The 17,887-nt window shown below is 34.8% G+C and overlaps 1 protein-coding gene across 1 annotated transcript in view; it reads right to left on the reverse strand.

Annotated features, from left to right (window-relative positions):
- Positions 1-14,758, reverse strand: part of LOC104275432 (usherin-like) — a gene marked incomplete at both ends in the record, with an annotated part of 22,289 nt that extends 7,531 nt beyond the window's left edge. The window contains 5 exons of the mRNA XM_009871394.1: positions 1-104; positions 3,968-4,119; positions 9,728-9,875; positions 13,942-14,113; positions 14,599-14,758. The exon at positions 1-104 is cut by the window's left edge and continues 59 nt beyond it. Coding sequence (XP_009869696.1) covers positions 1-104; positions 3,968-4,119; positions 9,728-9,875; positions 13,942-14,113; positions 14,599-14,758 — 736 coding nt within the window. The remainder of the gene's footprint in view (positions 105-3,967; positions 4,120-9,727; positions 9,876-13,941; positions 14,114-14,598) is intronic.
- Between the last annotated feature and the right edge of the window lie 3,129 nt (positions 14,759-17,887).

Genomic DNA, 17,887 nt, shown 5'->3' on the forward strand with positions numbered 1-17,887 from the left:
TTATTTGGGGCAAGCCATTTTAATTGAACTTCTTTGGACCCATCAACAGTAGCAAATATATCAACTGCTCCCTCGGGGGAAGCTTCCATGGTCCGAGCTTCCACCTGTAAGTTCAACCATGAGACTGAGGTTCGTTGCCGTAGCTTACAAACAGAGAAGGAACGAAAAATCCAACTTTTTAAGAAAAACTATTTCTTTAGAAGAAAAACAAACTAACACTGCAGGTGTCTTAATTTTTAAGCATATTACTTTCCTCACATGTACATTTGTTTGAAGCTGTCCAGCAACTAAGATAATTTATATGGAGACTCCTGTAAGGAACAGGAGATAAACATTGTTACAACGATGAAAGATTCATTCCTCGAAAACACCATTGCACCTCACATGGATGAATGAGCTTAGTGTTAGGGGAGGAAGCAACATAGAAGACGACCAATTTTCAAGTTTCTGCCTTCTAAAAGCAACTGTAAGGAACATGCATGTAAGTAAAATGCTGTAGTAAATAAGTATAGCTATTTGATAGAAAAAAAAATGTCATTTGTGAAATATTGGTTGCTACCTGAATTAACTTCTGATTTCACCCAACAAATTTAAGTTGCAACAAAAAGTAGATTCATAAAAAACCTCCCGATATATGATAAATGAGCTAGAAAATGTAATGAATCTGAAAGGTCTTTTTTAAATAAATAAATTTTCAGTCAATATTTTAGAAATTTCACATTTAAATTTCACAATTTGCAGTAAACATTCAGTGCTACAGAACAAAATAGTTTGCTATTGTGTTATTTATGGCAACAAGTTTGTTTCTCATACATTATTTATTTGATGTTTTCTAAGGTATAAGATGATTTCACATCCTTCTAAGAGCCTCTCAGCTGAAAGTTCATGGGAGTGATAACAAATGTTATTTTGAATTTGCCACACCTGCTCCATCACCAGAGTAACAAAACATACTTTGTCTGTCCTTGAAAAATTAATGTTCTACTTTTTAGCACGTAAAATTTGGAAAGCTTATTGTTTATAAATGCCAGGCTATATCTTTGATGTGCATCAATGTCTGTGCATGTGCTTCTATATTCATACACTCTATTACATTTAAAATAGGTGAGCAGTTACAGTAGAGTCAACAGGACAAAATACATACTTAAAGATAAACAAACACTTCACGGGTTTATTGGATCAGTGTCACATTGATTATTTGGATATTTCTGTCAGAAACATTCTTATGGAAGAATTTGACTAAACCGTGCTTTCTAAACTAAAACATTTTCCTGTAAAATCTCTCATCTCACCACATCAGAAACATGGAGGAATGAATACCTACTATTCTTTCTACTAAAGAAGATAAAAATATTCCTAAACCAGTTTGAATTTGTAGCTATCTCCACCACATCCTGATCAGCTGCAACAGCTGCTACAGCCTTTTTCTTTATGCCCTGCTCTTCTTTTCAGTGTAAAAAATACTGAAACACTGTTTAGAATCAGTACATGGAGTATCCTCTACAGCTACACCTCTACATTTTATTTTCAAAATAATATTTTGTGTTAAAGACATACATTCTGTATATAAACATATGGCACAGAAAACTAGTTTCATATTTCTTTTTCTAAACATTATATGCAATTCTGTGATATTTTCAGATGTGTTTATTAATAAATTTAATTAAAAATACTCTGCTACCATGTAAGTAATACTAAATCATAGGATAGGAATAATGAGAAAATACTGACATCCATCTAAGTGTTTTAAATAATGCTAGCATGCATATAAGCTAAAAATCTGAAATTTAGGTTTAATAGCAGTGGGTTGAGATGACAAATATGCAGTGCTGATCATTTCTCTTTATTTATAAGATATTTACAAGAGCTAATATATTATAAAATGAGCAGAATTTCAGATCTCTTGAAGTCTCATGAAGAATATATCAGAGATTACACTATACCTTGATAATTATTTTTATTCTTTTTTAAGCAACAAAACCCAATTAGAACAGATGCAAAAGCAATATCTCATCTTTATTAGAAAACGACAGAAATCTAGCATCTACATGTTACCAGTTTGCACCTCACTTGTAAATAAATAATGGTCACTGAAAAAAAAAAAGTTAAACAAAAACTGTCTAACACAAATAAAAGAAGTTATTGAAACACAGTAACTGCTAATGCTCTTGTAACCAAGATCTTCAGAGCCACTTTCAGAGATATAAGCTGGAGAAATCCCATATTTAGGATAGTTGCATAGGATTCATTCATCGATTAAGGCACATTAAGCCCAAGATGAGCAACAAAAATAGCTAGAAGCATATCAGTTTACTCCTGGGAGATCTTTCTCATACTATTTAAAGCAGAGAGAAAACATTTAGGTTTTCTCTAACTGTTGGATTTATTCTGTAATTGATATAAAAATCTTTCAAAAAATCAAACGAAGATGCAGTGCTTTAACTTCCTGGCAGCACTTAGGTGTGCCTAAATAAAGATGTTGTACTTCAATTCCTGTGATTAGAGATGGATCGCTGGCTCTGGAGAGCAGTTTGCATTCTGATCATGGGATGCAGATGAGTATCAGCTACAGCGACCTCTACTTTGAATTGTTACAAGTCAAGTTACAAGCCTGCAGTTCAATGGAGACGTGAAAAACAGCTGCTAAATTATTATTATGTTTTTAAACCCTACCTCCTGCCATTCTGTTCTGTCCTTTTGATGCCTATTTGAGAGGAAAGAAGTACTGAAAACATATATATTTCATCTATATGCAAAGTCTGGTAACAACTGGTCTTAAGCATCACTACTAACACAATGGATTAAGTTATTGCACATCAAATACCTTAAAACAAGGTTTGCTTTTGGGGTATATGTGAAGTTGTAAAAACTGTGCAAGAAAAACTGGCAAAAGCTATTCAAGCTTTTAAGAGTAAATATCCCTCAAAGCAGAGCAAGCTATAAAATGTTTAATGGTTATAAAATCTAGTCGTCTTCTACAGAAGTCTAGTTGTCTTCTACAGATAAATGATGCTACAAGCATTTGAAAGAAAGTAATCTTGGAAAGAATATTGGGAATGTGACTAATGAATTCTATCATAAGTGTAAAACCTGGAAGTTCTTTCCAGAGCACAATATAGTGATATTATAAGTTATGATGGAAAAATAAACAGGACAGTGTGAAAAACTCCCAAATTTTCCTTTTTGTCTCCCTTTTAATGTTAAAAGTGCATGCATAAAGCTAAATTAAACAAAAATAAATCTCAGAATTAACACAGATTTCTTTCTCAGTTATGCTTGAAAACAAATCCAAGCATCCTGGGTATTACTCCAGTTATTCATCAGCTACGGTACTATGAAATCGTACTGGATTTATCAGTTCAGCTATGCATTTAAAAACCTTTAATAAAATAAAAAGGCCTCAGAAGGCTTGTTTTTCACATGTCAAATTTAATATTCCTGTATTCTCCACTCCTGAAAAAATGAGGTGTTGTACAAGACTGTTAAAATATGTTCAGTATAATATTTCACATACTTTCATTCAGAAGATATTTACGAATCATCACATTTTACTTGCTCCTGTTGCCACTCCTGGCTTCTGCATTTCTCAGATTAACTTCAGTCCTTTCAGTCAGGCAGCTAGCAATTTGCTCATTACTGGAACAGTAGCTCTTTCTTTATATACATCCTTATAAATTTGACTAAAGCACATCTGCACCTTTCAAATATATTAACTCTATTTAATTTCAATATGGTGTGTTTCAGTTTCAAATTTTGCCTTTCTTCACTGTACCTACACTCTCCTTTGGAACGGTGCCTAACAATGACCTATCAAGTCTTTAGCAGCTCTTAAACAGGACGGTTTTTTTAAATGTCACATTTTGCCAGATGGGTTAGTACTGACCAGAGTGAATAATCACCATTTACTCTGATATTCACTGTCATCTGACATTTATTACTCTCCCAGAATGCAAATTAAGGTACTCACCAATGGACCCAAAGCACAACCTTTTGCAGTACACGCCTGGACTCTGAGGGAATGCAGACTCCAAGGAGCAAGTCCAGAAGCATAACAACTTAGCTGAGATGAATTTTGCAGCAGAACACCATCCATATACAATCCATAGCTAGTAATAATACCTATAAAACAAGGTGATAGCACTCAATATCTGAAGAGCTACAGAGTTTGGAAGAAAATTAGTGTTACAGGCATTAAGGTGGTGGTAGTAGTATTTCAAACAGTTTACATTTAAGCAGGTGTTTATCAGGACTGTGTATGCAACACTTGGAAGAATCACACTGTCTCATTTTTAACTGGCAGAAACTTGACAAGCGGATTGTGTCTTTTGAAAACAATTACACTGTTCCAAAGATTATCCCTTAATAAACTTGTTTCTGAATAGCAGCTAACATCACTGTGCAATCAAGAAAACTGAGGCAATTCTGTTTCACAGCTTACTCTGCATATGGCTATTGAAACAAGAGCTGGAAAGACACACAAAACCATCTCGTACCTCAACAAATTTATATTTCAAAAAAGAACAGTGATCTACAATACAGTTGAAGCACTGAAGGACAACTCAGGCCAGTGCTATAATTGGTAGCAAATAATTTTGTCACACAAAACATCTTATTGACACTCATTCTTGTAGATCGTTATCTGCATTTTGCCAACTAGATTTGTTTTTTGTGAAGTTTTACCCACTTGTCTAAACAAAACTCCAAAATAGTATATAGTATATACTTCTCTGTATGCTGTAAAAAACCACCGTAAAGTAAACTACTCCTTACCTAACCAGTCTGAATAAAGAAAACATATTCGCAAACTCAAAATAAACACTACCAAGGATTTTGGGTAGAGGAGAGAATGGTACTTCTGGTGTAATTGGCTAATACTAACTAAAAAATTGCAGGTGATTTGCTAGCTCCTTTATAAGGAAATATGAATCTCTGTTCTTCAAAGGTGTATGACAGGATAGCATGAATCCTGTGCAGACTACACATACACAGTGTTTGGAATTTAATGAACTAAAGACTGAATTTTACAGATTTACTTAGACCTTGGAAGTGGAGCTTGCAATGGAATCCTTTCTCTCAGGGCTGTTCATCTTTCTCACTGCTGAATATTCTCCCTTTTAAAAAAGCTATTCAATGGTGAAATCTTAAGTCAAATGAATGTAAAGCTATAGTATTCATTAAAAGAGAGTTCAGTTCAGAGGATGCCTTCTAATCTTCCTGTTATAGAAAACACCTCCATATTGTAAAAATACAGCTCAGTTCATCTTTCGTTCCCTAAAAACTGAATTGCTTGAAACTACATCGAAGAAGATTTTGTTTGAAATTGGGGAGATTTTCCCCTCTACTGAATGGAGAAATACTTCCTAAATAAAAGTGGATATGCAACTGTTTCAGCTCAGCTTTGAAGAGTTACACTTCAAAAGAATTATATGCTGAAGCAAAGCAGAGCTGAATATGGTGAAGTGATTCACAAGCTCCTCTATTCTTTTCTCTTCTAGAAAAGTAAAAGGCTGAACTCAAGTCAGAGACGCGTGTGTGGGAGGAAGTCCTGGTAAATCTCACATTATCAATCCTACCACATTTGACAGGCTTCCTAAAGCAAAAATCCCTTGGGGTTCCAGGTCTAGTTGTTTGTAAAGCAAGAGCATTAGTTGTTGATATTTGCCCTACACTAAAAAACCAAATTTTATATGTACATATTTTTTTAAAAAAATATTATATTTATCTCAGAAGAAAAATACGAATGCTGGCATTAAGGATTTAGCAGGGGATAAAAAAACCACACTGAAGTACTTCAAGTACCTATACCGGTAGCATTAACCCTTTAAAGTAATGGACAAATAATTATTAATTCCTTTGCTATTTTTGGTAATAGCTCAAATCATAAAGAGATCTTTTGACATTACTGTGGATGTCATATGTACCTTTACAAGATCCCCACTGTAACTTTGTATTAATTAACTGGACCATTATTTTAAAGTGTTCTACAATCATAGCACTATGCAGCATCTACACTGAGGAGCAGCTTTGCTGGTCAACACTCTAATAAGCTGGTCCATTATCTCTTGATTTTACTTCTGCCTTTGCCTTATATGATTCTGATGGAGCAAATTACAGCATAAACAGAAAGAAAAAATGTACATCTGAGAACAAAAGGGCTAGCACTCTGACTCTGAGATGTGAAGCCATTTTTATAAATCAGGCAATAATTCCTTTTTGGCAAGGATAAATAATTTAGCCTCTTTATTTCACCAGTATGTTTCCAAAGCATATCGGAAAATGTTTACAGTTGACCCAGAGTCTACATACTTCTCAAGACTTGCTAGATATTCCTGAAGTTTACCATCCATGAAATATTGAGTATAGCACAATTTTGCGTTTTAGAAGGCTTTGTGAACTATGCAGGGTCACCATGAAAAGATGCAGCTTCTTCATAACTACTAAGTCTAGGCAGCTGGATTAAATGTTGGCTTCACTGAAGACAAAAACCCTATTGACTATAGTGCAATCACATTTCACTTTTGAAAAGAAATCTAACAATCAAAACTCAGGTTAAACTGAAGAATGCTACACGTTGTTCTCTTTTTCTTCCTCTTCTCACCTCCCTGGGTAAGGCAAATCTGTCAATGATATTCCACATATAAAAGATGAAAGAAGTTTTGAATCTAAAGTGCTACAAGTACTTTACTCTTAAGGTACAATCTAGGGGTCAAATCTTAGGCAAACACAATTTTATCTACATCAATTTCACTGACTACAAACACAAGTCATCTCTCACAAGCATGAGGATTTGCAGGAACAAGTATTGGATTAGCTCACCGAATCATTTTACAAATCAGTTTTTACTATAACTGATATTTCTCATATAATTTCCACAGTCTTTTCACCATTTAAACAAAATACAGTCTTTCTTTTATGCAAATGGATTTTAGAAGAGCAGATCTCAAACTATATCGCAAGACCATAATGGATATACTCTGAAGAATATATGATTCTTAATTAAGACCACTAGAATAATAAAGGCTAAAAAGGGAGTATCTGATGCCATATGTCATTTCACAAGCTTCTCCATATCTTGCTCTCAGCTAAATGGTCAACATTGCTTATATTACACTATCTTCATATATGACATACATCTCAGAGAAGGAGGGTTCTGCTGTAAAGAGGCACACCTCTGTCCCATCAACCATTTTGTTCTTGGTTTGAAAATATTTACACATTACAAATAAATTCAACATAGAATCTTCCAAATGTGTTTTTTCTACACCCTGGTAGATAAATGACATTTCTGAAGCAAATTTCAACATAGAACTAGGTGTATCATTTCCTATTTGTTATGAAATGAATTTTGTTTCTCAGAATAATGCAAACTGGCCTTAAATTTAACCAAAAATAATGGAGCCCAGAAATTCAGTATCCATGTTCGCATACCATTATCATTTCACATCTAGATGGCCCCTTACCTCAAAGCTTGACACTCTAGTTGAGCCATCTTTATGACGTGGTAGCCTCTTCAGAGTACCATTTAATCCTTTTTTGCCACCTTTGGCCTCAAGGGTAGCATATTAATCCCCCTTAACTTTTGCTAATTGGTGGCAAGCAGCTGGATTCCATTTATTTCAGGAGAACATAGTAAAATCTATGCTGCCCAAACCCCACTCAGCCTACACACTCATTCAACATCATCAACAGCTAATAAGCCTCCTCAGCCCATGGAAATAAACAGTAACTTCATGTAGTTGTGTAGTATCAGAAGAAAGGAGAAGGGGGATTAAGGAATGGTCCCACAGATCTACTAAGGCAATGCCAATTTATGATACGCAAATCTTTGTGATTCTGAGATTTTCACCTGAAACAAAAGCCAAGTTCGGTAATTTTAAAAAGCACTGTGCACATCTAGTAGACTGAAACTCACCAAATTTTAACTCATTAAGTTAAAAGCAGGGAAGAGTTTCCATCTTTTTGCAATAAAAAAAGGAGCTACATTAGAATTTCTGACTATGAGAATACACTGGTAAAATACTGAAGTGAAAAAATTTAGGATAAGTTCCTTCAGCCAGTCTTTCTCATATTTCAGTCTACTCAACTACGATATTTTTCAGCCTCCAACACAGTTTTAAATTACCAACACAGAGAGAAATTATGACGTAGCCACTAGGGAGCCCAAAAGATACGCTGAAAATGAACAAAACAAAATCACTGAACAATGAAAACTTTACTGATTAAGTAGTTTATCAGTGAAAAGCTTCAGAGCTTATTCTATTTCACTTTTTTAATTATTATTTTTTTGTGGAACTTGGAAAAAAAGAAAGAAAGCAGAGAATGGGAAAATGTGTTACTAGTTATATGATCTTTCTGAAACTCCCCAAAAAGTGGTGGAGAAGAAAGAAGAAAAATGAGAGAAAATTTGCATATCCCTTCTTAACCATTGTGCAAAAGTGAGCATGCTATGGTGAAAAAAAAAAAGTCCCTGGCTTCACTAATGTCCTTCTGTGTGCCAAATGCTCATGAGAGAGCATATAAGAATATGTGTATATATATATTTATTTGATTAGTTAAACCACTTGTTAAACTGTTTGCATTTTTTTTTACAATGCAAGGTAACAGGATCAGGTCCTGACATAAACTATTACATGTAAAAATGCCCATTTCTTTGAAAATTATTCAAACTTCAGTCACTCAGCCACATACACGACCATCCTGTCTTTCTCCCTCCCTGTCCTTTACTCCTCTCCTTTTTCCTTCCTCTTTGCCATCCTCTAAATCTTTGCCACATATGCTGGTGGGATTTTAGAAACAGGGTTTGAGGGTTTCTAAGGGGCTACAAGACAAAATCTTCCAGTATGAATCCCATACAAAGAACCATAAAATATCAAGTACATTATTTCACAGCAAATGATATCTCATTTCTTTCTGAAAGTGATGTAAGACCTTAGAGAATATTGCATATATGTAGATTTACAATCAGAAATTTTGGGGGAATGGTTTAAAGTGCTTTGTAGTGTAGTCGCACAAGTAGCGTGCGTTTTACCACAGCTAAGAGTTGGGAAAAACTCATCACTGTGAGAAATAACTGACGCGTATCGATATGATAAGCCAATGAAGAAAAACATTTCTGTTGCTTTAAATGCAGTGATTTCTGCATAGCACCCTCTGTTGCGATTTAAACTGCTACATGCATGATAATAAAATCAAGGTGAATTCCAAGGCCATACGATAGTGTGCAATACCATTAGAAATGTTAAATTTGTACAAAAGTTTTACACATGGATATTTAACAATGGAAAACATTTCTAAACAAAAGAAAGTATATTATTTAACTTCCACAGCCATGGAAATTTACACCCTGAAGATGACTATGTAGAAGACAAATCTAATGATTATTACATATCAGTGTAAAAGAAATTAATGCCTTATTGGAGGGTGAAATGAACATTCCAGACTGACATTCTCCAAGAATGCCTATTCCTCACTTCAGCTGCCCTGGAAAACATTAAACAATGAGATGCAGTACACAAGAACTATCAAAAGGGAGCACTTTTGAGCCACTGAAACCGTACAACAGGCTGAAAACCACAATCTCCCAGCTGCGGACAATGATACTATCTCAGGTATTTTATGTGCTAAAATGATCATTAAAAATTAAGCACCACATATAAGCTGCCATTTAGAATATTAATTTACCTTTACTAATCATCTTTTTAACTTGAGGCTAAAAGAGTTCACTTACCATTCGGATACTCGGGCTTAGTCCACGAGATGTTAAAGGAGTCAGATGAATATGACTGGGCTTTTGGAGCAGGAACACCTTCTGGTGTACTCTCATCTGTTACAGCTGTGCTAGCTTCGCTTACTGAACATCCACCTCCAGTGCAAGCCTTAAAATATGAAGCAACACACATAAACATATTTCAATGTAATACTGATAATTTTAGCAACAACGGTTTTGCAAAGTTTTATAATTTTTATACACCTAAACTTGGGAAGAGTGTGCTTTTTACAAAAGCTACTTGTCTTAGCATAGAATAGTTTTCCTCTTTTCATAAATAACCAGATGCACTACTCATGATACTTAGTGTTTAGGGATAATATAGCTAAAACATTACACTAATGTTTGACTTGCAGCATTTTGCATTTGACTGTGAGTCATAATCACAATTAGATTTCCACTGCTCTTGCAGCCACAGTTAAGAAAATTACAGTACAATATATACATTCATTTACAGTGTAAAACTCTTCTGGAATTTACTGAAAAGCTCACACAAGTCCCAGACACAGAATTCATGGACCAGCTTGCAATGGACTTAAAAAACTATCTCGATGAATAGTTATTGAGAAAAAAATGCCATTCAGGCAGTCCTGCACTTCGTGACAGCACGCCAGGTGGTGTGCAGATGCAATAAAAATAATGAAAACCCACTCTGTTATAAATCGATATGCAACAGTTACTATTACATGTTTATGGATAACAAAGGCAAATCATTTGTATTTCACTTCCCAGAGAAGAAAAGATTGATTACATGATTTTTACATTTTGCTTGATTATGAAACAATACAACGTGCAGAAAACGTGCACATCTCTCCACATAAGAGGCTTTTAAAGTTTTACACACAGAAATGGAAGACTACACAGCTATGGTCCTTATGTGTACTTGCACTAAGATCCATAACAAGAGGCAGGAGTTCTTAGAGAAGTTAAAATACAGAACTATATAAACTCTGTATTGGATTTAAAGATTTTTAGTTTGGTTTATTGTTTTGGTTTGGTTTCTTGTTTCAACAAAGATTCAGATTCAGTTATAATCTTAATTAGAATTTACAGGATCACCTAGTTTTATTTCTACGGGTTCCCCTTATGCTGAGGCAGACAAGTAGCCCATTCTGGATCACCAGCACACAAAGGGAAAAAAACCTTGCTGTCCAGATCTCCAGGAATAAAATGTTTCTCTCAATCTAGTGTATTTTATCTGAAGTATATTTTCAAGTCTCTCATTTCCCAATGTGTTTCAAATAAGAAAGCAGTTAGCACATTTCCTATCCTTCTCCAAAAGTGTATACTAGCCCCATGGGTTAAAATAAGAACTATATGTAAATGAGAGACTCTTTTATACATCAAGATCATTTTGATTTCACTGGAAATTACACTCCCAAAACAACTACAGAATGACTCCCTGTGTTCAGCCTGGGCTATCAAATAAAGATGAAAGAATGCAACATCAGGTTTGAGAACATTCAAAAATGGCATTTATGTTAAACATTATAGTGTTCAGGAAAAAAAAAAAAGTCAGCTTAGACAGATGCTCAGATAATTGTTAGCATTTTGATAAGCAAAATTTTTAAGAAAATCATCTTTCCAGCAAAGGTAGATTATTCTTCAAATTATTTCACTCCCACTGACTTCATGAAGAAGCCAAAATCACCAGCTAGAAGACCAGTTCCTCAAACATTCCTTACCACCTGGCTAAACAAGTACCACTGACCCTTTTTCAGCAGTGAAGGACTTTTACATTCAAGGCCTCAGTAACAGCAGCCTTCCCATTCATTTATTTTTTTAATTTCATGACATTCAATTTTTGTATTTTGCTGGAGTATAAAGTTTTTGATTTTTCTAATGAAAAAATCAGTAAAAAAATCTCATCTACATTTCAAATAGTGGGATTTTAGATCAGAGTATCCAAATGGACATTGCTGGGACTCTGGCAATCACTTCCAGGGATGCTCAGAGTCATGAAATCCTACGCCTAGATCAAGCTCCATTATGCCACTCCGTATTTCACTGAGGAACATATTAGTGGCAAAATTTGAAAAAATACCAAACCATCTAAGGGAGGACAGATAGAAACCGCATAACAAGACACCACGCAGCGATCCTCCAGCTAGCACCTGAGCTAACTTACCCATGCAACACAGCCACAAGGAGATATTAGCTTAACACTTCAGTCATGAAAGCACTCAAAGTTAAATGAATGGGTGTGCCACTCTGGCTTCTAAAGGCAGCCTTTGAGATTTCATTGGCCCGGCTCACACTCATCCAGCTTAGAGCACGAACAGAGCAAAAGGATTTTGAAAATTGGTAACAGCATACAAGGATAAATATTTTGTTAACTTTATTTAATGTACTTATATTAACCTGCCATACAAAAGTTAAAGCCAGCAGCCTGTAAGGTGATGAAAATTCTGTTGGTGAGAATCACAGAATGTTAGGGGCTGGAAGGGACCTTAAAAGATCATCTAGTCCAGACCCAATCCTGGTCGCAATCCTAGTGCCTGTGTTCAAAGCTGCAACTTTTGATAACTTCAAATTTCTGACATAAACAAGAACGTGTTTCTGCATAGATACAAAACAAAATAAATATTACCCGTGAAACAAGGGAAATAAAAATGTTTTGACAGAAATATTTTATTCTAACAAAAAAAAAAGAGAAGCTTTTACTTGTTTCCAGTTTTGAAGGCATTCTATAGTTGGTTTTACTCTAAAAGTTTTATAGAAATTCAGATTAAATTATATGTGAAACACTACACAATTCCATTTCTTTCCAGCTGTGTGTGTTTAAGTTGGGTTCCTTTCATGGTTTTGAATTTTGTTTGGGTCTTCTTTTTTAGTTTTTCTTTCAAGTATAACATTCGACAACATAGAAGCTTCATAACTTGTAAATCTCTAATATTACACTCTTGTCAAACTAGTCTGACAAGTACTACATAAAATGGATGAAGCTGTTTCAAGAAAGCTACCACACCTCAAAGATATTGGACATTTCATGTCCTTTTAGTCTTGCCATTTTCAGAGTTGCAGGGGCATTTAGATCTCCCAACCTGCCTACCACAGACCATTAAATTTAATCCAAGTAAATCTGGTTATCTTCATTACCAAAAGAAGTTGCTCTCCGGATCCCAGCTATTAACTCTCCCTGATCCTCTCTCCTGGTGTCCTCATGCACAGGAGCTTGGCAGGAGCACAGAAGAGCTGTGGCACAGTGAAGGACAGCACAAATTTTTTTGCTAGTCCCACTTGCTTATAAAGACATAAATACATGTTGAAATTCTGCCTTAATTTTGGACATGGTGCTATTTTACATGCTGTACAATTTACTATGCTGAAATATCTAGGCACAAACGAATTAATTTCAGCATGAATCTAAGCTTTAATTAGACTGAATATCCTTGCTTTCTCAAGTACACGTCAGATCCTTATCATTACTTGAGGGTAGTTTATTTTTTGTGGTATAATATTTAGAACATTCAAGAGCATGTTAAGAAAAAATGAATGCATACCTAGTCTACATAAATGTAAATTTATTCATAATCAGGAGCAGAATATTTTTCTATGGCATTTATCAAAGCAAATATCCTTATATAGGTATTGTTTCAAAATGAACAGTGTGCCCAAAACAAGGGCGGATCCCATCCTTTTATGCACATATTTTCAGGTTTGTTAGTGAGCTGAAGCAGTTCTAATTCATCACAAAATAAAACCAATGATAAAGAAATTAAAAATTATTTTAAATATTTTGAATAAACAAACTCCTACTTTACACTGAACTATTTTTTCTTTCTGCTATTCCATTCTACAAACAGATTTTATAAAGAAAGAGAAAATTATCAAGGCACAAAATACGAAAAGCAACATTTTCAAATGCAGTCAACTGTTTCTTGTGAGTTTGGGGCAGGAGACTTTTCTTTAGACTTTCATATATTTCTGTTCAATTATCTCTTAGTTATCATCCAACTTATCCTCAAAGAAAATCTGTATTTATGTACACATTTTCTGAGGGCCCATTTTGAAACAAAACACCCACTGTTGTTCAAGATGGCTCATCCATCTTGGTTACAGAAAGAAGAGGTTAAACGAAGTGGACACACGAACTATTAAGTATTTAAGATATTAACAAAATCAGACACATTTTCACCCTTTTTACACTTCTATTACATATCTTTAAAACTTACAGCTAGTTTTATGAGGTATTCAGTACCCGGGAAAAGCTGCTGAATAGTAAAATCCAGAAAAAGTTCTGTGCTGTTATAGATTACATTCCACTTTGTAAAATTCTGCTCATTGTTGGCAATATAAATTACATAGCGTTCTAGGATTCCATTTAGTTCTACTGGTTCTTTCCATCTGCAAATAAAAGCAAAACATTATTAAGACCAGACAGGTTCGGACCATACTGAAAAACGTAAGGCTTTGTTCAGGGGACTCTGTGAGGTTTACTTTAACAATTTGAAAACATAATTGTGCAACCATCAAAATAAATTTAAGGCACACCTCTAAAGCAATATTCGTACTCAATACAAAAATGCTTACAAGAACACACAAAGCAGGAGCTACAAAAGGGGAATATCACCAGAAGATTTCCTGCACTGAAGTTTGCAGAGGCTATGCCCATATGTAGGTTATACTGATTGCGTAAAGACAAAATGGAAATTAAGTTGGCAAGTGATAATCAGAAGGTTCACAGAACCACTAAACTAATCACTTCTATGCATTTAATCATAATAAATTTAATTTTATGTCACAAACCCTTCCCCTGATTGAACTCACTGGAATTCTTGAATAAACCGATGCACTATTGTGTTGTCAGGAAAGAAGAAATCCTTACTTACTGTACATATATCGTTCTAGAATCCAAAACCGTGAGGACTGGGGCATCTACGTGAGATGGTGGCAGCTGTGCTGAAAACAAGGTGACCTGGGAACTGTTTGTACAGCCAGCAAGCGTGCATGCAGTGAGCAGAAACTGGTGTGGCGTAAAAACTGCTAAATCTAGGGGAAAAAAAGGACTGTGAATTTACTTTGTATATTAATTTTACCTTGGTTTTCTGCAACTTTCAGAGGGTAGTACATTCAGAAAATCAACAGGAAAGGGGACTTGTATCTCTTAAATGCTTCAGATTTGCCTCAGAGGAGTGAATAGGTGCTGATTGTTTAATAGCAAATAACTGCACATTTTGACTACCAGTAATAGGTCTATGGGGAGCGCTTTGGTTGAGATGACTCCATGTACAGTACAGGTATATTAGGACGTACACCACCCAAACAACACAAAGATGTTAGTCTCTTAGGTGTTACATACTATATCAATTTGCTACAGTGGCAAATGAACACCTTTAAGATGATTAAATAGAACAAAACTAATGGGAAAAAAGTACAGGTTCATTAAGACAGCCAGACCATTTTTTTTTTTTTTTAAACCCACGATGTATGATACATGAATTTCAAGCATCAAGACAAGCAATGATTCACTGTTGAATGCAAGGGAAGCTCATTGTTGCCACCACTCATACTGGTTGGTTCTCTCGTCGCATGTTTGTCGTCAGCTGCATGGGTGACAAACATTTGTAAAATATCTTTCAGTAAAGACAATCTGTCTAATGCTATAGCAAAACAACCGTTAAACCGATATTTATTATGAAGTTGTCCTGAATTTCAATTACTGCAGAAAATGATGAATAAAGTGTTGTATCTTTGCAGAATAAATATTCTAAAAAGATCTTTAGCTTTATATATTCTTCCTTAAAATAAGAAAGGATATTTGTCAGAAAAATCACAGTAGGAAAGTAATACAACATAATTTTCTAATATTTTTCATTTTTTATGAAAATATAAATCAGATTTTAATTATCAAATCCTTTAATAAGGAATTTACAATTGAGGATTTGGCAACAGTATAAGTTATACAAGTATATTGCATATGTTATAGATGCACATTTTTAGTATGCAAGAGAAGTTCTGCGTTCTTGCAAGACATAAAAAATGCTAGTGTTTTCAGAGCCAAACAGTATCAAACTACCACTTTATACAAAAATATTTGTAAGCATAAATTAAAAACTTGCAGCTGAGTAACGAAGACATCCCTAAAGCACAAACATTGTAGACCCAACTTCTTTCTCATCAGTTTCCCCCTCATACAATGTCTCCACTCCCTGCTGGAATGGAATTCCTTCTGATTTACACCACTCTTTGCAACGAGAGAACGTACTCATGCATTTTCATTGAAAACGCAGCATCACTCCATGGCATTGTTCCATGTAGCGCACGGCAAAGTGTGAGTTAAAAAATAAAAGCTGTACTAAAAAAAAAAATAATAAAAAAATCATCAAGCGAATGCCTGTAACACAGTGACATGTTTAATCAACATAATGGTGTATTACTGTTTTCCTCATACACAGATTGGGAGTTGAGGAGGGCTGTTTTTCTCTCCTTTAAGGAAAATTCCTCATCAAGGGAGGAATCACTGGGTTTTGTGGTGTTTGGTTGGTTGGTTTTTTTTAAGTAGCTTGTGCTGAAACCCTGATTTGATGCACACTGTAGCTGATAAACTCTTTGGATCCAGAAGATTTTCTGGAAATACCAAGTTATATTTTAAGAGGGAGGAACTTTATCAAGGATGATAAAATGGTTTTTTCCCTCCCCGAAAAAAACAAGTAACTATAAGTCACTATACATGTCTCGATGGTCGGAATAGAAAAAGTAAAAAGACAAGACAAGGAAACATTGCAAAGTTTAAAAGAACGGGAATAACAAGGAATAGAAATGCAGGACATACGAGCAGCAAGAACCCTTAGGATCAGCTGATAAGCATACTGAGAGGGGAAGGAAGGAGAGGCTAAAAAAGAAAAAAAAAGCATAGCAAGATAAAATATGGAAAAAAAGCAACACATCACCAGGATCAAAGGAAATCTTTCTTCCTCATCTTGACTTAATAATGCCAATGTATTTTGACTGATAAATGCCAAGCAGAAAGTTTCAACAGAATCTGAAAGATTTAAGTGGGATAAAGGCTAAAAGGAAAAATTACGTTAGTGGGAGCAGGAGAAAAAAGTACAGAAATTAGAGACTCAAAGCATGAGTTTTGCGTTCAATGAAAACATCTCCATAGACATCATCAAGGTTTGAATGAGCTCTCAAATATACTGTAGGTAGTATTTCTAAAAGGTTAGAATCCAAAACCGACAAACTGAACAATAAAAATCATGCTACATCATAACTGTTGCAAATATTTTTCACAATGTGATTTGGCAGATATTTTCCTATTTAAAGTTCAGAGTGCTTCTTAACGTATCAATGGATTCAAACAACTACAGATGCAAACATGTATCTGAATGAGGAGGGAGGAGGTTCTTAAAACTACAAAGCCCCTGTTTGTCAAGGTCCTCTAGCAACAATGCCTTCCTTTCCATTTGCTTGATTGCATGATTTGCATAAGATCAAATGTAGGCAATTGTGGACATGAAAAACAGATCACTCTCAAATGCATTAGAAATGGATCCACAAGCATTATCCCGAAATGTTACAAGAAAATGCACCCTAGCGCATGCAAAACTCAGTGATTAATGTCAAACAAACTGTAATTTACAATATAGGGCATGAATTATATGTTATTTTACAATTGATTTCATGCTGTTGCTGGAAGAAATTCATTGATCTCAGATTACAAAATGAACCCAATAAGCAGACAATTATTTTCTTTTTAACTCACAGCAAAACCCGGGGGTTTTTCTTACATATTTGCTTCATCAGCTTATATTCCTGTTTGTGCCACAATTCCAGTCCCTTGTGTAACTTTAAAATTGTATCAAATGCTTCTTACTGCAATTTAACAATATTTACTTTCTTAAATCACTTATTTCTTACCAAAAGAAAGCTAAGCTTAAAAATTAGAGAGGCTTAATATGAAAAAATCTAAAGTCAGGATGTGGTCTTGTAGTTGTTTCTGGACGCAGAAGGGCAAAAAGCACCAAAAGGCAAAGAAAAAAAAAGATACTTTATTGGGGGTACAGGATTCCCTCAAATCATCCTATTAGGGTAGCAGGTAGCTAGAAAAATAATTGTGCATTTTTTACAACAAAAAAGGAACAAAAGAAGAAAAATTAAATAAAGCCCCACATCTCT

The sequence above is a fragment of the Apaloderma vittatum genome, unplaced genomic scaffold (assembly GCF_000703405.1).
Source record: "Apaloderma vittatum isolate BGI_N311 unplaced genomic scaffold, ASM70340v1 scaffold17496, whole genome shotgun sequence".
In the NCBI taxonomy this organism is placed as follows: domain Eukaryota; kingdom Metazoa; phylum Chordata; class Aves; order Trogoniformes; family Trogonidae; genus Apaloderma; species Apaloderma vittatum.